The 25,413-nt window shown below is 36.2% G+C and overlaps 1 protein-coding gene across 4 annotated transcripts in view; it reads right to left on the reverse strand.

Annotated features, from left to right (window-relative positions):
* The window catches only part of ZFC3H1 (zinc finger C3H1-type containing), a 44,821-nt gene that overhangs the window by 12,800 nt on the left and 6,608 nt on the right, over positions 1-25,413 (reverse strand). For 2 of the 4 annotated variants that reach the window (XR_012042875.1, XM_072863565.1), the window contains exons 3-23: positions 23,928-23,992; positions 23,477-23,675; positions 23,043-23,269; positions 21,291-21,414; positions 19,531-19,628; positions 17,743-17,946; positions 16,768-16,932; positions 12,835-12,972; positions 12,312-12,430; positions 11,826-11,972; positions 10,564-10,738; positions 10,210-10,341; positions 8,935-9,483; positions 8,742-8,851; positions 7,328-7,459; positions 6,118-6,239; positions 5,462-5,563; positions 4,975-5,091; positions 3,969-4,152; positions 1,967-2,153; positions 1,297-1,488 (exon numbers count right to left, since the gene is read on the reverse strand). Coding sequence is in view for 3 of the 4 variants with exons in the window: in XM_072863565.1 (XP_072719666.1) it covers positions 1,297-1,488; positions 1,967-2,153; positions 3,969-4,152; positions 4,975-5,091; positions 5,462-5,563; positions 6,118-6,239; positions 7,328-7,459; positions 8,742-8,851; positions 8,935-9,483; positions 10,210-10,341; positions 10,564-10,738; positions 11,826-11,972; positions 12,312-12,430; positions 12,835-12,972; positions 16,768-16,932; positions 17,743-17,946; positions 19,531-19,628; positions 21,291-21,414; positions 23,043-23,269; positions 23,477-23,675; positions 23,928-23,992 (3,488 nt within the window). In the remaining variant the exon portion in view is untranslated. The remainder of the gene's footprint in view (positions 1-1,296; positions 1,489-1,966; positions 2,154-3,968; positions 4,153-4,974; positions 5,092-5,461; positions 5,564-6,117; positions 6,240-7,327; positions 7,460-8,741; positions 8,852-8,934; positions 9,484-10,209; positions 10,342-10,563; positions 10,739-11,825; positions 11,973-12,311; positions 12,431-12,834; positions 12,973-16,767; positions 16,933-17,742; positions 17,947-19,530; positions 19,629-21,290; positions 21,415-23,042; positions 23,270-23,476; positions 23,676-23,927; positions 23,993-25,413) is intronic. The other 2 variants (XM_072863586.1, XM_072863576.1) reach the window with 2 other exon arrangements.

A 25,413-nucleotide genomic window follows, 5' to 3' on the forward strand; every position in this document is an offset into this window, starting at 1 on the left:
ATGGCTACTGATGTGCCAACATTTTTCTGGATAAATGCAGTACAATCAAAGAATGCACTTTCAAGGTAATGAAAGTACTTGTAAACTTAGGCAAAATTCAGCAGGACGCTTATCCTGTAACAGGTAAAAATTGAAGTTTCAAAAATATTTCACCTATTCACCCTTCAAAATATTTACTGCAGTAAATTTGCTTTCAAGTTTTCAAAGAGACATATTGCTACTTACTCTGAAGTAGCATTTACTTAGAAATTATCTTCTCATAAATATGGTTAAATAATCTCTCCCCAAGACGCTCTTTCCAACTACACATTTCAGATGAATATAAAAAAAAAATAGATGTTTGGTTTTGTGATGATGCTTTGGGGAAAGGTAAGGGAAACCAACCCATGTTATTCTCCCATATACACTGGATTTCCATGTCAATTTGACACAGTTTTTTTCTCCCTCTGTTCTTTTTGTTCATTCAGTCAAACATTCAGAGTTGCATTTATCAGTACTGCTGTGTTTAGGATAGCTTTTGGAGGAAGTCCACACAGCATTACACTTTTCTATTTAAACTGGAGCTAGAAAAAAACATTACAGCCTTAAACCACACAACTGAGAAAAATGTTTTAGGGTGTAGCAAGCAACAGGTGCCACCTGCTGGTAGGAATGAAAAAACTTGCAACTGTAACTACAGCAGCTCCCACTTTTAGTAGGAGCCCATGTCAGCACTCGATTTCTCACCTTGATCCACCACATCTATTTGTCTACGGAACAGTAACAGTGACCTAAATTCTTTCTACAGTCACAATAAAAGCCCGAGATAACTCCGTGACTTTGGAGTTCATGGGATCAATAAAGTCTGATTTAACAGTCTCCAAATTTTGGAGCAGGGCAATACTGTTATCCAACATCATACTATGTTCTTTCCCAAGAACTACTGGTTTGATAGTTTCTATAGCAATAAACATTTGAGTACCTGAGACAATACATTACTCACAGGCCCTTCACTGCAGAGGAGTGTTCTACAGCTTACCAGAAATCAAGGAGTAAAGCAATTCCCTGGGAATTATTTTTGAGACATAGTGGTCTAGGCTAGTAGCTACACAAGCAAAGCAAAATAGGTGACAAAAACCCCCAAAGGTATATCCAAATTTTACAACGGCATCATATCTCAAAACAGAAGTCTCTAGGAGAATTCCTTCAGCAAATAAAGGAAAGAACAGTTCTTCTAAAGCTGACACTCTCAGAGCCACAGGCATTAGAAAGGTGAAGGAATGAAGACAATTCCTGGGTTGGTAACCTGGAAGTTACCTGCAGCAGAACAAGAGCATTCTGATGTCTTCCTGTAAACAGGCTTAAGTGAACCCTGTACAGGAGAGTCTCCAGCAGCTGAAAGGACACGAGATTTGGATTTTCTTCTCCCCCCGTCACTTCCATTAGGAACTGTAGCATCCTCCCACATACATAGTCTTTTCCATCAAAGGAATTCTCCAAATTCAAAAACTAGAGAGAAATAATTCATATTAATAATAATAATCATCATCATCAGAATACTAGTAAAGGTTCTAGGTTAAAGTTTAAAATCATATGAATCACAAACTTTGGATCATGTCTTTTACCACCTTATGAACCATATTTCCCTCCCTCACACCAAATTTTCACATTAAACCTCAAAAAATACTGTTTAAATATTAAAGATCAAATAGTTAAAGTTAAATTTTGCAAGCTTAAGTAACAAAAAATAAGAAATGTAACATCTTGATTTTAAATAGCTTTTATTACCCAAGGAAAAGCGATGATTTCTACATATATCCCGCAAACAGAATTTCGAATCACTTCATTTTCTGAGCAACTTTTGAGTTTTCAAAAAGCTATAGCTTTTTTCTTTTCACACTTTCCCTGTCATACATACTGGTTTTCTACAGTAGAAAATGCACACTTACATGAACATTTCACATATACTTTTTTTTTTTTTACTTACTGTCCACCAGATTTGATAAGAGGGAGCATATTCCACTGCTGTTTCACACATTTCCTGTATCTCCTCCTTGGTTCCTCTTTTTGAGAAGAGTCTGAGGTAATGACACCAAATTTCAGGATTTTCTTTGTTGTTCTCAAGGGCTCGAGCCAAAACATTTAAAGTAGAATCTAAACACTCAGACGATGAGCTGTAACAATTACAAAATTGAAAAACCACTCACATCAACTCTGTTAGTATTATGACTTACACAATGTCAAATACGAAAATGGATGCTTTTAATTAGAATGGAAGTAACACACAGTCAGCCATCTTTTTTTTTTTAAACGTGCTGTCCTTTACTATAAAAGTTTCAAAGTTTCAGTAAGTTTTCATCCTTCAAAGGTTATTATTAGGTGCAATTATAATAATGCATGGAAAAATACATTTTCTAGGAAAAGAGTGCCAATTCAAATAAGAGTCCAATGTAATTGAAAATGGGCAAGATTCATCTGTAAGCAGAAGTCTCAAGCTGCAATTATATAAAAGCATTTACATCGTACAGACTTAAAAACTTAAAGTAGAAGTGTCAAAAGCTTAGTAAAGTAAGTTAGAATATTTTTGTTACATATTTAATTTACTTTCTACAATCAAATGTAAGCCCTTATTTCAGGTTTCTATGCATGTCATGCAGGTTTTCTCTGCCTCTAAACCATTAAAAAAAGGTGATTACTTTTTGAGATGACTGTCATGAGATGATACCACTGAAGTAATACAAGATTAGCTAAAATAACTGACTATATTGCAAACCACAGCACTGAGCTTTAATTCATAAACAAACTTCCATAAAACCACAGAAAGCTTCTGAGGTCACGTTTATTCTGAAAACATCTTTAGAAATTACTTTGCATAGACATTTATGAGAGGAAAAACACATGTCCCAAAATAAAACTAACACAGTGAACAATGTATAAGTCTGAAGCCTTCCCAACTCCTTCTATCATCACTGCCACCTACTAAACCACTCAGTTTCTTCAGAGTACTGAGGCGGGGGGGGACAACAGGAGGGAAAGGTGGCTGTTTTAAGAAAAGGATGCATTGTTTTCCATTAGGTTTTCTCCCTTCTTTTCTTGGTCTTTTTCCAAGTACACTTATATTCAGAAAGTGTGCTCTTCTCACCCTGCCACTTGCTGGTAGTTTTTTCTTTTCAGTACTGGCCTTTCCAATTCTATCCCTTCTAGTGTCCAGGCAGCTATTGATGTAGCTAAACTGATCTTTTGCTACATTTTCCTTTGCTACATTTCCCATTATCCACAGTTTACACAAGACTTTTTTAAAAGAGCTGCTCCTCTCTATTCTCTTTCCTCCCTGCTTCAGCTGCTTAAGCCAGTACCTCACTATTAAAATCAAAGTCAATCTCTAGAACGAAACCATCATGACAGAATTCCTACCGAAATTAAAATATGGTACCCTGCAGAATAATTTAAAGAAACAGAAACTAGAGAAACTTAGAAATCCAAAAGTTAAAAAAAAAAAAAAATCACAAAATAATAAATTAAGTGCTCAACTGGGCCATTTCTACAGGGATAAAACCATACAGAACTGTTCTTATAAGAAAGCTTTCTAATGAAAGTAATTTCAAACATTATTCCAACCATTCACTCTGTAAAGGAGAAACCAATTTGAGTTTATTGGTCCACTACTTTATCACTGGAAGTACAACATTCCACTGTAATCTTGGGAATACATTAGGTTGTGCACTTTTCAAACACAAACAATTATTTCTCCCACACTACTTTCCATCAACTTCTGTTCTGAATCAGAACCTACCTAAAGATAAACCATCAGTGTAATTTATTACTCACATACTGCATACAGTAGGAAATCTAATCTATTTTTTAACCTACTTTTAAGTGATAAATTATTTGTGGCATTGGTGAAGAAAGTTCTTTAACGTTAGAAAGGAAACTTGATTATAGCAGCATGGGTAAAGCACAGAATCAAATCTAACATGTAGTAGACTTACCCTTCATTTTGATTCAAGTATTTGTACGCAAGTTTAATCCAAAGCTGTACATCACAGGGGTTTTCTTGGACACTTGCCTCCAAGTTGGAAATGTCATCAGTCTCACTTGTAAAATACCGGACATCATCTGGAGTCACCACGGCATCAAGAGCTGGAACTCTTTTTTTATGTTCTGTGGGATGGGCTGCAAATAAAAAAAAATAAAAATGTTTCTTTTCATCAAGACAGAAGTGATCTGTAAGATTAGAACTCACACCAGGGGTGGCATTTATGTATTTCAAGTATAGCCATTGTATTTCAAATGCAAAAATCAAGAAATGAATATCAGTAAAAGGCTGCTTTGAGCAGACACCAATTAAGGCAGTTCATTAGGCAGCATCAGGAAATAGACACATCTGATAAAGAAAAATTTATCTCAATTCTGAGTCTCTAAAAATTCTTTTTACAGGATTTGCTAACAAATCCTAAAGTTCCCACTTGCATGAGTCGCATGTGAAACACTGTCAGGTTACTGATGCTCTAGCAAGCTTCCAAGTCTCAAATGCCATTTAACAGCAACTTTCTTTTTAAACTGCTGACCTCAACACCAAATACTAACTCTGTACAAATATAAGATAACCAAACACATGAAGTTTTACTACTTATAGCTCTGGGAGGGAAAAATAAAAATTAAAAAAAATCCTAATTGTCTATGGGCAAAGCTGAAACATTCTAGGGAAATAGTTCCTTATATTCCTTTTAAAAACAGGTAAGTAGAAATTCCACCTTAACTTCCAGTCACACATTACACTAGACTTCTTTCTCCTTAAATACAACAAATTCAGGTCAAACTTCACCCAAAAATTTATGCAAAATAAAGTTTGCACACAGGAAATACGAAGTCACAAGAGCTATTAAAAGCACTGATTTTCTTAAGAACCACTTTAAAAATCAGGTGTTGGGAAGAGGTTGGTAGGTTTTTTTCCCCCAGTATTCTTTTTTAATGGATGCCACACATCCAGATTACCATATTTAATAGGTCCAACAAACTGTTCCTCTTCACTGCTGCTACTATCTAACAGAGGTTTTCTCCAGTACTTTGGTCTCCATTTCCTTTTATCTTTCCATGTTGTAAATGGAGGTGCTGTAAACAAGCAAAGTAGTAGAAATTCTTTTACTTTTCTGTATGCAAGATTAAAACATCTTTGCTAATAAAGATTTTAGATAAAAACATTCTGTGAGTGCAACACAAGTGTATAAGTTTCAACACTACTTATGTAAAATCTATTGTGCTCAAGTGCATAAGTCACTTTTCCAAATTGGACTCCAAAACTGCTATATTATTGCCCTAAAGCAAACTCTGCTGCCTTTAATTTACCATAAGCAGAATTTATAATACTGAGATAAATAAACTAAGCAACAACAACAAAAAATGTTCTTGGTTTACAAAATCATCAAGGTACTTAAATAATTTTAAAAAGTTTATACTGTATTTAATCTACCAAGTTACTTACTGTGACTTTTACTCTCATTGACATTGCTGGCCAGAAGAACAGCCATCTGATCCACTGACATACGGTCTCTGTTTATACCAAAGAGTTTTTCAACATATTTTTCTGAAACAAGAATATTCGTATCTTAGGTAAACACATAAATGAAAATGGATAGGTAACTTAACAGCAATTTACCACAACCTATGCTGAATTCATGAAATATGACTGCTTCAAGAGGTATGGTCATTTAACATACCAGAACAAAGAAATGAAAAACTGAAAAAGTTCTGTTCGGGAACTTGTCTATAAGGCAACAGCACTGTTATAAAATTCCAGTTCCACTGAAACAGACCAGTCCAGTAGCTACAAAAAGAAGTGAGGAAGGGGAGAGGGAAAGATTCCATACCCATTGCTCCCCAATCCCTGAATCCCGGCAATACTTAATTTTGACTGAAATATTCCACAGATCAATGATTTTTTTCTTTCTGTAAAGACATCAAGGTAACTACCCACTACAAAGGACTGAATTGGACAACTGCAGAAACCTATTACTTCATATAGCTGTATCTTATACATTGCTTTACATCAAAGTCCTTGCACACAGAGCTTTTAATGAAAGCCATTCCCTTCAGAAATTAATCTTTGTATACAAAAGTGAACAAAAGACTCTTAAAAACCTGTGGCAGTGCTGATTTCCTCATCAGTGCTTTTTTCTGAACAGCCAATCAGTTCTAAATTGTAAGACAAAATATCCTGAAACAGCTGCTTACGGCTAAGAGTGCAATCTTTCATGTGCTGCCTAGAACAAACAAATAAGCAATTAATATATTTATCACAGCAACAATTTAATAACACTTGTAACTAGAAAGTTGGTTTTAGTACACACTAGGGTAAGGCATAAAGAAAATTATACCCACAGAAAACACTATAGCCTGCTTAGAAATCTCTGTTAAACGTGGCTGGGTCTTCTCTAAACTTAAGCCTGCATCAGTAACTTAATCCTAGTCTTCATTATTTCACTATAGTCTTACTCTTGAAAATAAACCCCTACATACTCGCTTCGCACTAACACAAAAACATAGTATTTAGAACTTTCCAGTTCAAACAAAGTAGTTACAAGAATTAGATATCACTTTGTATTTAAAAGATTCAAACTCTGGTTTGATGATAACAGCTAAGAGCTGATCCAAAAAGCTGTCGGCCACCGAAAAGGGCAAAAAAAGAGCTAAAGTCCACTCCTATTATATTTTTCCAGTAGTCAAAAGTTTACAAGTTGCGTTTATTCCCAACGAATTAATATCCATTTGCTCTTGTACCAACTTTTTAAATGTACTGTACAACATAGTTTAACAAACTATTTTTAATATAATTTAACACCAGGCTTCAAAGAAACAAACTTAGCCATTATTTTCCCAGAAAACTAGAATTCCACTACAATAATTTTTTTTTTTTTTACATAATCACATAATACTTGGTGTATGCTTTATTTCAGTTAGCAGCATGATACATCTCTAGTGTGCTTAACAGTATCAACCACTACCTGAGGTTCCATGATGGTCTGAAGTTATGCTGAAGCTATAAAGCAAGAGGAGTCCCGTCTGAATTACAAGGCAACCAAAAGGTGAAATATTCTCTAACAGTCCATACTGCTTTTCTAAATTTACATCTAAAGAGCCTCCTTTCTTCATGGCTTAGATGAAAGGGTTTTTTTCCTGCCAACCAAGTATCTGCAATAGGCTATTAAAAATAACTTCCATTTCTAGAACTTGTGCATAGGATCATAAATCCAGACCTTTTAAAGAAATGAAAAACATGCCTATTTGGTCTTCAAGTCAGACACCTAGAAGAGAGGTTTAGTTCAAACAAACAAAATTAAAAAGAACTCACCACTGACAGTCATCATCATTACATGTGCCTGTTAAATCAAAACGGCAGAAACACTGTTTTGGCTCAATCATATTGCTATACGTTACTGAACTGAGGTACAGTTTTTCCTTGGTTCGAAAATACGGGCTAAACCTAAAATAAAACAGTGAATTATTGTGACAAAGCTTACAAGGTAAGACATCAGTTTTACTAAACAAAACATTTTTAAAAAATAATCACTTTTTCTGTATTAGATCTCATTCTTTCCAAAACCCTACTACTAACCAAAAGCATCGCTGACCTACGAGTTAAGAGGAAGGTGAAAATAGTGGGAGAGGGAAGGAACAAAACAGTACTTCTCAATCTAAACAGATTCTGCTCTAGCATTCTCTTCTCCCTTAGGTGCAGAACTTCATTCATATAAAAACAGGAAGTGTAGTAAACATCCAGTAGGGAAAGCAAACTACTGAAATTGAATTTTAGTTTAGTTCTAGAAAAACTGCACTCAGGCTCTAGTCAGTGTAAGATCAATGTCAAATGGAAGTAAAAAGAGAACCATTAAAGATTAACCTGAAAAAACAGTGAAAAAATCCACATCAGATTTTAGAACATTTAAACAAACAAAAAAAGAGTCTGAGGTGCACAGACTAATGCTTGTTTTAAATCTTTAGCTAAAGTTTGACTATGTCAATTTTGGGATTTCTAGCTCCTTAAGGAATTAAAGCCATAACCTGCAAGAAGTTAAAATTAGTACTCCTTTATGATGCATCCTCCATCTTTTGCTGCTTAACAATATAGAAATAAAAAACCTGAAGCACATGGTAAGATTCAACTGCTCCCGTTTAAATTCCAGACTTTTGTTTTCTAAAAGTTAGCGTGTAGGAACAAAGCTTTCTTTAGTCAAAAGACAGATGTGTCAAACTGATTACACTTGCAGGTGCCCACTTTAATTCAAGATGAATCACTGTGGTCATGCCTCTTTCCACTGAGCAGGAATACAAAAATAGGTGATTGGCTCAATCTTAACTCAATGTAAATCCAAGCCAAGTTTAAAGACTGCAAAATTGAAATACGCTTCTGTTAATTTTTTCCTGGATTTTAGATCGCTTCATATTGGATATAAAAATCCTGTTTTCAAATGCTTAACTATTATTTTTTAATTTAGTTATACCAAACGACAATGCAGTTGCAGGGAACAGTACGCAATACAATGTAAAAGCAGCATACTGCACAAAAGCAAGGGATTCCTGCATACCAGAAAAAGTAACTAAAATCATTAGGTTCCCTAAACTCGACAAAACTGTTTCAGAATAGTCAAGTTTCTCACTGCAACTTGTCTTTCTGTACGTGCCTGGGTATCAAGGAAAAGCAGTGAAGAATACTTGAACAAGAACACATATACACAGAAGTCAAAGAGCTGCTACAATCTTCATACCTGTAGGATTTAAATACTAGAAGAGGACTATGATACGGTCCAAATGGAAATGGTTTCACTTCAGTTTGTTTATTTTGTGACGTAACAAAATCCATGTCCACTGAAATTTCCTAGGAAACAGATAAACAAATATATAGCAATTGCAATACCACCTAATAAAGACAACCTTCATAGTTAGTTTTAAAGCATTTACCTGACCACACAACAGATCTTCCTTAGGTACTATAAAGGCAGTACTTTTCACCAGCAGCTCTTTCAAGCTGTCAGCTTTAGCATAAAGTTTTTTCAGTTCATCAACATTCAACCCAAGGAACAGCTCAGGCTCCTCTGATGCCTTTTTAGAAAGTTTGTTTATAGTTTCTTGTTTTGGAGTGTCCACGTGTTTAAGATTGGGTTTAGTGAAAGAGTTAGATTCTCTGAAAGATCTCCTTCGTTCTCGGTTTGAATTAGCCAGAACTTCATCATCAAAGTAGTTTTCTTCACTGTCCAAAGACAATTTATCCTGTGTAAGATCATGAAGTGATGGTTGAGGTAATGCAAATTCAGATTCCTCTTCTGCATGAGGTGCAATATTTGATTGTTCCTTGGTTTGAAGCGCGCGGGCCTCTTTCAATTTCTGAATTTTCAAAGCATATTCATACTCTAGTTGCTGTAGTCGTTTTTTCTCTAGCGCAATCAATTCTGCCGAATGCTTTTTTGGACTTGATGCAGGAGAGTTCTCCAATTTCAACATTTTGCTTGGCTGAAAAGAAAAAAATTCCCTTTATTTCATTTTCACATTTACTGATCTATTGACAGGAGGTAAATGAAAGATGGGCAAGACATTGAATTCAGAGTTTATAAAAACATTTTAAACTCTTGCCAGAAAATTTCAACAAACAGCAGGAAAACCACAAAAGAGTTTGCCACAATTCAATGGACATGTTTGCAAGTTTCTCAGTAAAAATTACCCTACATCGTGTATGGGACTTCAACAGAAGTTCTGGCTGCATTTAAAAGGTGAGCTATAAAACAAGTATACATGGCGGGGGGGGGTGGGGGGGTGGGGGGGGTGGTGGTGACACAAAGAAAAAATGTACAAAAATAATTTTAGCTTTTTCTTTTTCTTCAAAACAACAAGATCAGATCCTCACTTCAGCATCTTTGCTAGATAGCTTTAACAAGATCACTGATGTCTACAGACAGTATTTCCTTCCTTCCTCCGCAGGCATATAGCTCCTTTTATTATTTATCTATTGATGACATTCCCCTGACACAGAAATGCAGGCTTTGAACAGTCGTCTTTTTTAAATGCTTAATGCTTTTTCTGTTGAATTCTCAAAAATATAGGAAACCAACAGGAAGATTCCTACAGTGCTTTTGAAATGTTTTCCTATTTTCCTGAAATCCCATTTGAACTAAGTTTCCTAATCAAAACTGCTACTGCTTTTCAAGTACAGCATGGTTTAAAAGCATGCAACAGACTTACTCCAAGATGATCTTGCTCCAGTTTTCGTTTCCCAATTTCCTTACTTGCTACTGCTTTTGCTCGAGCAAGTTCCTCCCCATATTTTAATGCCAGAGCTTTTTTTACTGTAACTCGTTGTTGAACTTTATGAATCTGAAAAAGGAAAAAAAATACTCCAGTAAGATGCAAATTTTCAGATAATAAAATATAGTCAGAAATATATGAAAAAAAAACACATAATAAAATATAATCAGAAAAGACATGGGATTTAATTAATGATTAATTCAAAGAAAGCCTAGTGTCTCCAAAAAATCAGGCTTCCCGTTTCAAGATTTCCAGCTCTAGGAAACAGAAACATTTCAAAATTAAAGTTACTTGTTCCTGAAGCTTCTTGAGAAACATCTTATTAGCATTCAAGATCTTCTCTGTTGCTTGTAGCTGTTCAGCCAGTTTGTTAATCTTACTTTCAGCAATTCGAACATTCTCTCTTTTCTTGGCCTCTTGTTGCAACAAATGTTTCAAGACAGATTCATCCTTCATCAACAGAAGTCTAAAAGTAGAAAAGCCATGGAACAAATTTTTTTCCAAAAGGCAAGTTTCTCACAGCTATCGCTGCTCCTCTGAAACCCTAGTTATTTAAGAACCCAGCTCTTTTTCACTCATCAACAAACAACATTCTAAGTTTCTCCAGACAGTCTTAACATCCATGAGACATTAAATATTGGTAGTACATACAGCAGATTTCAGTATCCCAAGTTCAGCATGTCAGTATAAAGCAGATGAAAAGATTCTACTTATGAGGACAGGGGAAGGTAAGCAAGTGGTGTATCTTTAATACTGTTTTTAACATTAAGACATCCAACACACACATGCTCTTGCTTTCTGTTACGTAACAACCCAATTCTTCCTTAGGGCACATAAGCACGCTAGCCGATTACAAGCCGTAGTATTATGGCACAATAGCAGTGTAATTAAATATAAAAAGCTATGCATTAAAGGAAGCAAGATAAAGACTTAGATAGATAGGTGTGAATAAGGGCAGGGTAGAAGAATGTCCTTCAATTTATGTCTGACCAGGAACCAGTTTGTTCAGAAGACCACACAGAAATAATCAAGTGGCAACGGAAGCAGAGAAGAAAGATGCAAAGCACTTATATTTTCCACAGTAACTTGGAAGAAGGGCATGCTAAAAACATGGAAGAGGCATGCTAAAAGAGGAGTACAGGAAAAGCTTCAAACAGCATACCTATTCTGCAGAAACTCTCATTCATTTATATATATAAGGCATATCCCATTGAAACATGCTACCCTCAAAGTGCACTGAGTAGTGAAAAGCACACTCATTTTTTCATATTTCAGAGTTATTAGGTGGCACAGATGATGTTCTAGTCACTGAACATAAACACAGCTGAAAACAGTTAGCATGACAAATCATTCTTGAAAGTCACCATCAAACACCAGACTGGCACTACAACACAATTCCTTTTGTACAGCAATAGAATTCAAGACTGAATAGTTCAAGACAACAGAAAACCAATCACTTGCTGTACTTTAAATGCTACACATTCAAAAAGATTATATACAATTTTCATCCTGCTAAGCAAACAAGGTAGGACTTACGACAGTGAAAAATGTACCTGTTTTTCTTAAGCTTTGCTTCTGCTTCTGTGACTTGTTTTGTCACTACTGCTATCCTCCCAATTCCATCAACTTCACCATCAGAATTTGCAGGGGACGAATTGTTCCTCAGTGGATCAGACTTAATTAAGCGTTGCTTCTCACGACTAAAACAGATGTTAAAAGCAAAGATGTTCAGTAGCTTCAACATTCATTTTGATGTGTACTCCAAATAGTTTTAAAATCTTCCAAAAAAGTAGCAGGACAAGATTTCAAGTTAAAAGAAAAAGAACTTTCCACAACTGCAATCAACTACTATAAAGTCAGTTCAAATCCAAGGACTTCCTGTAGAGTCCTATGTTGTCTTACTAAAAATTGAGTGGGGGAAAATCCTGAAGGTAATGGCAAGATTTTCAAACTTAGATGTTCCTTCCAGTTACAAAAACAGACTAGTAAAGGACTACAAAGAACATACATTTTAGTTTAACAATTAAATTCAGTTGTACCTGGCAATCTCTTCTTTTAAGAGTCTGTATTCTATCTTCTTATCTTCTGGTAGAGCCTCTGGAGTTCTCATTGGATCATTTTCTTTTTCTGATTTTGGAGGGGCTTTGATTTTTGAGGCCTGTTACAACGAGGTTCAAGTCAATACTAGTCACAATAGTTTAAAATACTGCTATTAACTACTACTTTTAAGAGGCATTTCAGCACAAACTTAAAGCTGTTCAAGGCTAAAATCTTTTAAGCCAACATTTTTTGCTAGTAATTAAAGATGCATTGAATTTTAATTGAAAAGATGAAACCAAAATATATTACAAATTCTATTTTCAGGATGCCATCTTAAAAAAAATCATTTTAATTAGATTGTGCAACACAAATTACAATGTAATGATCCAGACAGGAGTAATATATTCACTCTTGCCCATTTCTGATGTAATCTAGTATTTCTTGACCAAATTCTAATGTTTAAATTCATATAGAAAGAAAAATCATTACCAAATAAACTGATTAAATGCTGGTAGTGTTTACCTCAACATTTCTCCTTGCTTCCTTTATCATAGATTCTAGTCCTCCAAACACACTGTTAGTTGAGTTAGATGGCTCTCCATCAGACTCACTATCATCCGAGTCATTTAATGTAACCACAACAGACTTGTGTTTTGGAAGCTGTGGAGAGAATAAAAAAGTTTTATAGCAAGAAGAAAGAGTTAGAGAGACAGATACAACTGAGCACATATTTACTAGAAGAGAAAAAGGAGGTTAACTCCTTTTGTTATCATGGCACACCAACTCCACACTGTAACAAAAGAACCTAAGCATTTGTGTATCTCCACTACAAGATAGAGATACTGTGCCCATTCTTGATACTGTAACATGAAAGGTACTCCAACATTTTCAACCTATTCCCAAGTATCTGCAGCATATTTACATCTCCATGGTCATAGAATATGAATCTCATACCTTTGACTCCTATACTTTATGAATTATTTCAACTGTAATGAAAATTATCATCTGCTATTTGCAAGAAATTTTTTAAAGTAACTGAGAGGTAACAATCAATCAAGTCTGCATTAGAAATGCTGTGGCAGACATACCAGAACTCCCTCATCTTTCTGCCACACAGTTGTGATGCATCTTGTCCCACAATTATACTTAGCTGACCTTACAGTGAACTGCTCAGGCAGTTAAATTGGCAGAACACCAACAGTACATAAAGAACAAATGAAACAAGATTAATCACTTTTTGCCAACATCACTAACTGAAACAGCTCACTGAAGATCAGATGACTGCCAATTCCAGCACAAAGAAAGATGCAGAAACAAGTAGACAATTAGATTAACCTCAAATGCTCTGGAGTTACAGCTTGAAAAGAAGCAACTTAGTTCACATTTCCAGGACCGCTCATCCCATCTCCCAGTGTAGGTCTGCACAATTACAATTATATACTTAACTTTTACCTCAGGACAGGACCTCTTCAAAGCTGTAAGTGTCTTTTAAAGCACACACTCCACAAAAACCCCTACTTTTAAAAGTGAAAAATACCCAATTTCCACAGTCATTTCTTTTTGATATTCTCTTTCCGGACAGTTCCTAAAATAAGGATCGTATCTACTACTTCTGAATGTACTACAGCTGCATAATTTTTGCACCACCATAGTACAGGCAGGTGAAGTTCCAATTTGTATTGGTGCACAGAAACAGAACAAAGCACTGGTCCTCTCCTCACAAATATTCTCTGGCTGTAGCTCCATGGAAACCTACATTTATCCGGCAATGCACCCCACCCTTCTCCTCATCTTCAGATGTCCAATACACCCCTTCCCCTACCACTGGCTCTTGGTATTAAAAAACCAAATCTGCCAAGCTGCTTTTGGCACAGTTGTATAGGGTAAACTGTCTCTTAACTGCCTTCCCCATTTTTCTTCTAGGGGAAAAGCTGATAGTGGGGAGGGTCAAAGTCAGCTTTTCTCCAGGTGTTTTTTCCCAGGTGTTATTTTCTGATGCAGTTCAGCAAAATGTTTAACAACCAGTAAAGTAACACCAGGCAACTACCACAACACTGCCTTCAGTAAGATTAGCTTCTACTGCAGGGGAACCACAGCCTCAGCTGTAACACAGGATCTCTCCATAATGTTCTAAGATATATTTTCAATCTGTGGTGAACAGACCCCTGAGTGTCCATGACTACTCTGAAAAAGGGTTAGAAATGTCATCAAAAAAGCAAACCAGTATCTGTAGGCTATTTCACTAGGCAGAGGTCCTCAACTCCACAGAATAAATCCCAAGGTGTGTAAATTTAAAACCTCTTCTGAAATATGGTACAGCATACTCAAACATTCAAAAGCTACCAAGGCCCCAAAACTATGAAATTAGATTTCAAAAACCTGAAGAATTTGCATTTTCTATACCTTTGTGATTTTTTTTAATTTCTGGATATATCCAACAACGCTCACAGAAAAACTGACAGTTTTTAAGTTCAAAATTAAATTCTCATGAGTTCACTTTTTTTAGGCTCCAGTAAGAAATACCAAATACTACAGAAGTTAAAAAAAACATAAGCATTCAATACAAATTGTTTCTAAAAGCTTAAACAGGAGTAACTGATATTGTTTTCACATCAAATTGTTTTCACAGGGGACAGAAATACTTTGTGGTGAGTCTCCTATGAACATTATTTGGCCATAAGTTCTTTAAAACACACACCTATTTTACATACAAATATTCTACATACCAAGCTATTTAAAAAAAATTATCAACAAATGCAAAATGCTCTGTTTCTATAAGCATTTTTGTAAAAAGGACACTAGCCAGGCTAGCTGATTCAAATACAAGGTATTAATCTGTCAGATTTAACTAAGCTAACCATCATTAGCAACAGGCACTGAATTTCAGTTGCAGGTTTCTTAACATTTACATAATGCCTTTCAACAGCACAGCTGACAAGAGACATTTATTATGTTACTAAAACAAACCAACAGCTCCCCAGTAACATGTGTTCTCCCTCATTTATGCAACAGCAGTTAATGGAAGTCTCAGGACAATAGAATATGTGGTAATTTAAGGTTTTTTTCAGAATAGGTATTTAAACACAGGAACACTTAAAAATGCAAGTAAACGTGAAATGATTATAGAAAGGATATAAGCAGGCCCAAATTGAACTATTACTCTAGTTATATCTAAAGTTTAAAACAGATTGTGAAGATGGGTACAGAAAAAAAAAGGATACATCCACTTTAAGCTTAAGAGCACAATTTTCCTACAGAAAGGAAAGTAGGCCTCAGAATGACCAAAAAGGGAACATTCAGGTCTCTAACACCTTAAGCTTTTTTTTTTTTTCATTATGACATGCAGTGACCAAGTGATCATACAGTCTGTATTTATAAGCAAGAAAGCTGTTGGCCAGCTACAGCTAGATTTGACAGCGATATAATAGTCTCAAAAATACTATATATTCCTCCAAATTTAGTAAGAAAACATTAGTTTATTGGAGACACCATCCACTGACAGAAAGGCAAAGGTATGGACTCAATCATACTATATAGAGTATCTGCATGGGAAAGAGCTACAACAAACAAAGCTTTGTAAGATGTGCTGTTAAAATAATCGCAAACTATCCACTATGTGTGGTTCACTGCCATAAATAGAACAGTAGATTACATGGGCTTCCATAGTCCGGCATAACACAGGCAAATATGTTTTTATAACACATTTCCAACAATCCAAGGAGACCGCAGACATCACAAATCAAAAATGCTAGCTACACATACCTCGCATGACCATTCAAATGAAGGTCAAGTTACAGAATATGGCTTGAGCTAATGTAACGAAGTCTGCTGCTGCCTGAAGAGGAGAGTACTCTCTCCTCTGTCTTCCACCCACACTCACAGACATGCTATCTGCCACCACTTCTGTGCTAGCTCTGATGCTTACACACTGTTCACTGAAAAAATTCAGCATCCCTAGAAGGAAAAGTATTTTTTTCCCCATCAAGGTTAGTCTTCTAACCAGTTTAGCATGTTAAGTTAGTTAAGCAACAGGACTGAAGCTCCAGACTCCAGTTTAAAAGAAGGGAGAACCCACTTGGCCAGGAGCAGGAGAAAGAGCAAGACCACCTCTCTTTTGGCAACAGTGATTAGATTGGCTCAGCCACCATTGAACAGCACCCTTTAGTCTGTGCTAATCTGGAAAAAAAATTAATTTAACTATATTTACAGTCTCTTTTAGTTCAGATGAGTGCTGGCGTGTTTTGATGCTCTCTTAAGCTTTAAATTATTACTTCAGTGTCAAATTATTTCTAGAAGAGCATATGGATTATCAAAGTTACTAATAATTCAAATGTTTAATTGAAGCTCCACTGTTCTGTGCTGTATCACCAGAAAACCTTAAGTCTGCTGTTCACTTGAACTGAGGACAACTTCAACTCATAGTCTTATTAACAGAAAGCACCAATATTTCCTTACTGTGATCACTGCTCGTGGAGGCCTTGGTACTCTAACAAACTTTGTATTTTGTATTCGCGGCTGAGACACAGTATTAATACTGACAGCGGACAGATTGCTTCTTGGCACAGACTGCAAACTATCTGGAACAGGAGGGGAAGGCGGACCACTGTTACTTGAAGTTTCCTAACAAAACAAAAATACAGTCATAAAAATACACACTATACACAGCTATTTTAAAAGACATAAGCATAAATGAGATTGTTGCATACAGGTCTTGGAACTTGGAGTTGTGATTTAAGCAGACTATCCAAATATATTAGACAAATCTTGCAATTCTGCAATAATATCAAAAAGGCACACAAGAACATGCCAGTTATTCACAGGTCAACTGCAAAAGATCTGCAATCTTTCAATGAGGTCAAAAACAACCTAAATTTTCGAAACCACAAACTTTGCTTCTCACTCCTAAAAAAACCAAAACAACAAAAAACAGAACAGTTAACATCTCCTAACTCCTTTTGCTAGAAGGTTGAAACAAAGTTAAGTGTCTTGTTTTCTGACAGCTGAAAAACAATAAACTTTTTTTTTTCAGAAAATAAAATCCCCATTCCTCTGAACATACTCAATTTTCAGCATCTTGACGTTTCCTAATTCCTTCAGAAATAAAAGACAAGCTGCAATTTACAATTCAAAGGGTGTTCCAGGGTGGCTTTTGTTTCAGTTTTGTTCTTTGGTTTTTTTGGGTTTTTTGGTTGGTTGGTTGTGGGTTTGGTTGGGGTTTTTGTTTGGTTTTTGGTTTTTTGGTTTTTTTTTGGGGGGGGGGGGGAGCAGAGGGTGATGGAAATTCAGAGAATTTTTTAGAATTTTTTTTTTTTTTTAAAAGTCATCACAAAGGCAGTATAAAAAAGCCTGTAATCCTCACTTAACAGGTCGCATTTAAGTTTTGGTCAAGATTGCCATCTAGAGGTTTACATTCAAAAACCAATGGAGTACCTCAGATCTGAAAGCTCGTTTGTTGGCTAGAGACTTGAGTAATTCTTCTCTTAAGAGCATCTCCTCTTCCTCTTCCTCATCGGCAAATGGAGGTTTTGGTGGCTGTTCAGGCTCTTCAGGGGGAAGAGGTGGAAGAGGTGGAGGCGGCTCAAGAGAAACACAAGAAATACCCTCCACGTAAAGTTGGCTCAAAGATGGTACAGGCTGAGATAAAAAGGAAAACAAGGGTTTGAAGCATGAAAATTACTACTACTTTATGATTATTTATCAGAGGTTGAGACCTAAATTATTTCATGGTTTAAAACTAATTCAAACTGCAATAGATTTAGATCACTGTCAAAGGCTGCTACTAAACAGTTAGTAATTACTCAGATAATGGAAACAACAAGATTACATTTGGATAGTAAAGTAGTGCAGATGTACAAACTAAATGTAAATGAGAATTCAGAACCACAGATAGTCTAGCCACAGAAATATGGCTGACCAGATAGGTCCACACTGCTTGAAAACACAGTCCTTAAACAGTTTTATGAATCTGTCTTGCTAACAAAATTAAAATTTCCCTTAGTCAAAAATTCAGAAGCTGTCATGACAGAGAATGGCAACTTTCTACTGCTTTACTAATAAGGGTAACAATCATTCAGTGAAGAGAAGTGGTGGGAAAAAAACCACACTGATTCAATTTCCATGTGGACTCTTAGGTGAGAAGACAGACAGTATATAGTCAAAATGAACAAAGCTTCAAAGAACGACTGTGATGAGCTACATTTTTGGTTCGTTTTTCCCCCCCTAGGTAGCAAGTCAGAATAAGCATATCTACATACATGGTCTAGAGATAAGAGGGAAAGAGGCGCTAACAATTCCAATTCATTATTTTTCCTTATGTGCCTCAGGCAATTTTTGCTTTCTGTTATGAAACAGCATAGCACGAATAATGAAGAGAAAAATCTTAGTTCAATAGGGAGAACTTCCATTAAACAGAAATTGGATCAGATGAAAAACAGCTGAAATAAAGAGTTTTAAAAAAGCAACCACAAGTCTATCAGGTAGCTCAAGGGACTCACCGAATAGAGAACTGTATCAAAAACAGAATCTAAATTTATTTCTAATTATAAAGTTAGGATTAAGATACAAAATGAGAATTATCAACATTTTCAAAACCACAAGTCATGGTTTAGCTTTAGTCAGCAACTAAGCACCTCACAGCTGCTTGCTCACCTTCCCCCCTCCCAGAGGGATAGGGGAGAGAACCTGCAAAGCACAAGAAAGAAAACTCATGGGCTGAGATAAAAACAGTTTAATAATTGAAATAAAATAATAATAATAAACAATTGTAATGAAAAGGAAAACAACAACAGAGGGGGAGAGAGAGAAACAAAACCGGGGGGGGGGAACGAACAACCAAAAAGCCAAGTGATACAACTGCTCACCACCCACTGACCCATGCCCAGCCAGTCCCCAAGCAGTGATCACTGCTCCCCCAGCCAACTTCCCCCAGTTCATATACTGAGCATGACATCATATGGTATGGAACAGTCCTTTGGCCAGTTTGGATCAACCATCTTGGCCGTGCCGCCTCCCAGCTTCTTGTGCACCTGGCAGAGCACGAGAAGCTGAAAAGTCCTTGACTTAGTGTAAACACCACTTAGCAACAACTGAAACATAAGTGTGTTATCACCATTATTCTCATACTAAATGCAAAACACAGCACTATACCAGCTACTAGGAAGAAAATTAACTCTATCCCAGCCAAAACCAGGACACCATACTCCTTTCAAGGTTACTTACTGGAATTGGAGGTGGCAGTGGCAAGGAAATTGGTGGTACTGGAGGTGGAAAATATCCTATTGGACACTCAAAGAAAGGAGGCTGCACTGGAGAAGAAGCTGTAATTAAAAAAAATTATCAGGTGTAAGAAATCTGGCAGGTAATTACTAGACACCAACTCATGCTTATACTTCAACTGATTTAATGCAGCAGAAAGAGACAAATGTTTTTTACTACGCACCAATTTGAAAGGTAACACCAGACACAGCACAATGCATTTCTTACATATATGTATATAAAAATGTAGTTACCCACCCTTTTTCTACTTTACATATGAATTGCAAGTACAGCCAAACACTAGTACTGAGGTAATGGTTCAGAATGATTCAGCCTTCATATTCGATTTAATTTGTAGGAATCTACCTTCTTAAACTAGGTATCTCAACACAGTCTCCTGATTGCTGGCTACCAAAGCCACCAACACAAATTAGGACAGCTGCAGACCAAATGCACAGCTGATACTGAATTCTGAAACATAAGACTAGAGCTTGAGATGCTTCAAGAGAAGATTCGCGTAGCTTAATTCCAAAACAGCACGTGCAGTATTTTAGCAAATTAATGTATAAGGAAGGCTGACAAGAAAGGAGAGAAAGAGGAAAAAAAAGGAAAAAAAGAAAGATGGAAGATTAAAAGTGAGAGAATAAAAATTGCCAATAAAGTAGTATGCTTAATGAAGCCTTCTCGACATTCCACATGTTGAGATGGAACAAGGAAACCTGAATACCTTAAATGCACCTCAAACTCAGAGTCAATAAACGATTTAGGCTGGAAGAGACCTCTGGAAGGCATATACCCCAGCACAGGTGCTCAAAGAAGGGCTGCCCCCAAAGTCAGGTTGCTAAGGGCCTTGTCCAGTCAAGTTCCAAGTATATTCAAGGATGGAGATTCCACAACATTTCCAGTTAACCTGTTCTAGTGTTTGACTACCCTCTGTGAAAGTTTTCCCTTCTATCTAACCAAAATTTATTTTCTTACAATTTAAGTGTTGCCCCTTGTCCTTCTGTTGCACACTCCACAGAAGAGTGGCTCCGTCTTCTCTATCACTGCCCAGTAGGTACTGACAGCAGTAAAAGCCTTCCTTAGCCTTCTCTTCTCAACACAAACTCAGCTCTCGCAGTCTCTTTCCATAAATCAAGTGCTCCAATCCGCAATGAACTTTATGAAAAACAGGCCTGAAACAGTTTCCCTCAGTGAAAAAGGTCCTTTGCTAGACTCCTTCTGGGACATCACTTTCTCCTACTGTGAAACCAGAAAACTGATGCAGTCTCATCAGTGTTTAACAGCCCCTTCCAACCACTCACCCATTATAGTCACAGTGCTACAACCCAGGCTGCAGTTTGCCTTTATCACCCACTGCTGACTCACATTTCACTTAATGGCCAGTGGGACCCCCAGGTCTTTTTCTGCAAAGCTGCTGTCTATCCAGTCAATACCCTGGCGCCCTTACTTTCTACACAGCTGCTTGGGAATGTAAAAGAATCAACTCTACCGTACTGCAATGAGAACACTATAACCTTGAAGACCTTCAAAATACCACTACAGCAGAGATGGAGAGGAGAGTCAGCATTAAAACACGACAGAATTAGCTCACCTTAAAATGTGGCAGTTATAGAACTAAACATCTCAAAAGAAAGACTTTCCTTCTAAAATGATAGCTCATTTCCTACTGTTTAAACTATTTTTACCAATCACCATATAAGAAAACTGTAAATAAGTCTTACCTGGAGAGTTTGTTTCACTATCTGTATCCATAGCAACTTCATCATAATTATCATACTGATATATGCCTCCTGCACTATCTGTAGACTGCTTATCCAAAGACCATCTCAAGTCCGTATCTGAAGACTAAAGACACAAAAAAGTGTATTTCATTTAGCTGGTCTTATGTTATTCTTTTAGAGCAAACCAATTAAATCAATTTTAGAAAAGGGCCCTTGAAATTTTGTCTTCTCATTGATTATAAATACAATTTACTTAGCTTGTACAAAAATAGCAAACTGAAGATTACCTTTTAATCAAATCCATTGCAGGTAGTAACTTGACAAATTAACAGGCAGTTTTAAAACTGGATCTCTTTGGGGACGTGGGGGGTAGGGGGGTGTCATGATACATAGAAGCAATTTTTAAATACCTATCAGGTCATTATGTATCTGGTAAATTGCCATGGTTACATATATCTGAAACACTGAAAGAGAATTAAATGATTTATTATTTCTGTTAATCTGTCATGGCAATTATCAAGAGCGCTTGAACTACCCCTGTTAGAAACAACACAAAATTGCACAAGGATCATCTTCACTACAACAAAGGTTGTGTGTTTAGGTGAAACATGTTCCAATCATTCTAAGACTGATGTCTCAGGTGGAGAATCCTTTTATTGTCCCAGAAGGAGCCACATACCACACTGAAACATGCCCAGAGACTGTCAACTAATCAGATTGTTTAAAGAATGCCTAACACTATATGGATGCCAATCAATGTTCAGTGAACACTGAAAATATGCAGAACAGGTAAGCATGACTTCTTAGACTCCTCAATTTGTATCTTTCAGAGGCATACAGTAAGACATTTTGGTAGCTTTTAGAATTTCTACTGTTTACAGTTAAACACTTTTAGCCTCAATTTTCCACTCATTATTATTATAAATGGGACTCTTCCATAACATGACCTCAAACAGGGAGTCCCAATTCCCTTAGTTGTAGCTTCTTTTCTCCTTACAACATCAGTAGCTCCAAGCACTTGAAGCATATAGCTGCAGCAGCTGTACTGCTTCCATGATGAAAGAATTAATGCTGAAGAAACACTGTCATTTTTTTCTGTTATGTACCAATGTTGTAGAGACAGAACATTAGTGATTCAAGTGCCTTTTGCTAATCTGAAGATGACAGAATAAAGACAGGCTACAAGTGCAGCATGATGACCACTGCAGTAACTCTATTCCTTCATAAATGTGACACAATTCTGTCATCCTGTAACAAGGCTGAAATAATTAATTATATTTTGTGTCTGGGCATATTTTGTACCTCAACAAATTAAAAAATACTACAAAGAAACCAAACCTCAGATGACATTTTGAAAGAAGCAGGCCACTGAAGTTGTACAGACACAAAAAGTTAGAAAATGTGGAGACAAAACTGCAATCTCAGAGAAGAAAGCCAAGAAAGTTTGGTTGATTGGTTTGTGTTAAGTTAAAGATTACTCTTTGATCACAATGTTCAAAATATCTTTAGGAAGAAAATGCTTTACCACTGACTTGCACATGTACAACTCATGCAAAAGTGATCTTACCAAACCAAAGGGAATGCCTGTCTAGCATGGGATTAAAACACTGTAAACACTTAAATACTTTGAGCTTTTTTTTTTTCGGGGGGGGGGAGAGCAGGGAGGAGGGATGTAGAACCAGGAGAGGCAAGACAGAAATCACTCATGAATCCCAAATATAACACCTGGACACTATATAACAAATTTGTTACCCTGCTTCTCGATCTCCTCTTCCCTCCAACTAGCTTCATAAATCGATTGTACTGCTCTTCTTGATTTGAGAGGTCCCTAATTTTTCTGATTTCTTCTTCTCTCTTTCTTCTCTCCTCTTCCTCTTCTTGTTTCCTCTGGTCTTCCTCTTTCTGACGCCTGTCTTGCTCCTTTTGCTGCTGCATCTTCTTTGATGTCTTCGTCTGTTGTTTCCTCAAAGCTTGCTTGGCTTTAAGTAAAAAGATACATGATTAACTCCACCTTACCTAAATGGTTCCCCCTAATCCTAGATTCTTCAGGAGCTTTGAGTAGATGTATGGGCTTTTAGAAGGATTAAAGGCTCAGTGCCCAATGTTTCACACAACATATTATGGGGATTTTTTTATTTCAGAGGTCATGCCATTGATAGCCATTTCAGTAACATTAAACTTATTACCTGTAGTACTAGGTTTCTTTGTTGAATGTGCTTTTGTACTGGCTTTGACTTTCTGTGTTACACTTTTTGTTTTTGTTAATTTTTCCTTGCTTTCCTTCATCACCTGTTGTTCTTTTTGCTGCCATTTTTTACTAGCAGACTGAAGTGCAAGAAGCCTAAGTTGCAGTTCAGACATCTCCTCCTCATCATCAAGCAGCTTCTTGAGAAGAAAAGAGAAGAAAGGGTAAGACAAAAAGTCAAGAATCATCATTTAATGACTAAATCTTTTTTGAAAAAGTTTTTTGAAGTCTGTCCCAAAATTTTTACCATGAGAAAGCTTAAAAAAAATCCTACTGTACCCTTAAGAATTGACTGTTTCTATTACTGAAACATTTCTGGACTGCAATTTGGAAAAAGCCATCAGAGTATCGTAATGCAATTATGCCTCGTCTATGGAGGAATACTTTCTTACCTTTTCAGATATAAGATCTGAACTGCTAAGCTTTCGCACTGATGTTTGTTCTTTGTCTTCTGTACCTTCCAAAAGAAAAATACCATATTTTTGAATGAGCTGTTTCCCATGAGACAGACCTACATTAAAATGATGTGTAGAATTTAATCCATACAAACATATGTTATCAGTATCATTGGTACATAGTGTAAAAGAGAATAGCAGTTGTATGTGTAAGATCACATTAACAAACATTAATATAAACTTGGCATGTCTGACGAAATCCACATCATCGTGATGCCATGAGCCTAAGGCAAGATTTGTCATTTTTTAATAATTCTCTGTCTTAAGGCTGACACATACTTCCCCAAGAAGCAGAGAAAAACAGATTTGGAGACAAGGGGAAAAGATGACTTCTTGCCACCTGTTTTATACTACCATCTCACATCAGCTGCTGTCCTGAGCATCTCAGATTCCACTGGCAGCTATTTTGAGTAACTGGTCAGTCTTTTGCAGAATTAAATATAAAGGCCCAAAGCTGCAGTAAGAACACACTTGCTCCATTTCATGCCAAAGGAAAACAGAAAAGAGTTATCCTATGGAAATGAATAGTACATAGTAATGCTTTCCTGCTAAACATTAAGATGTTGACATATTAATTTGTTAGCCTGCCCAAAAGCCGTATATCCATTTGTATATAGTGTGTATATATATACATATTAACATATCTTTTATATAATATACATAATGCTGTATATATTATACTATTAAATAATTTAATGATTATAGCTAATAACTATTAATAATTGATAGCAAAATTATAATTATATAATTTTTATATAACCACATATATATGTTCCTTTGCATCAAAAGAAAGAAACATTTAGAGAGAAGCCTGGAGATCTTCTCCTATATTAGCCTTTCCTCAAATAAATATTCCTTCCTACAATTGCTAGAAAATAAGTTTGCACTCCATACAGCTTTTACGCTTCCTAGCATTTTACGAAAAGTCACATTCAGGAAAGTGCTGTTTAAAATATACCAAGACCTTATACCTAAACAAAAATGGTGTGTAGCAAATGCTGAAGGTCTTCCTGCTTGCACATGCATGCATTTTTTAAAAGCACACATACAAAGGAAGAAAAATAATACCTAATACCCATACATATTCTCAAAGAAAATTCAAAAAAGTTAGTTATTACACTAAGAAAAGATCCTAACCATTGAGTCCACAGGATGGAAGTAGGGAAATACAGACAGTACAGTAGTTTCTGTGATGCAGAGAGACATATGCAAGGACATACTACACAAACTATAAACACTCTTTCAAACCAGAAGGGGACAACACAGGCAGAACAGACTAATGGGCAACAAGGGAAGGAAAGCAGGGAATACTGTAAAGCCTCTGTCAGAGCAGCTGGACCACAGAGAATTAATTCTAGAAAGAGACATAAACTTCCCTGAGATTTAAGACAAGTTCTTCAACTTGAACAAGTCTGGAGAAACA

Source organism: Ciconia boyciana, chromosome 1 (assembly GCF_034638445.1).
Source record: "Ciconia boyciana chromosome 1, ASM3463844v1, whole genome shotgun sequence".
NCBI lineage: Eukaryota > Metazoa > Chordata > Aves > Ciconiiformes > Ciconiidae > Ciconia > Ciconia boyciana.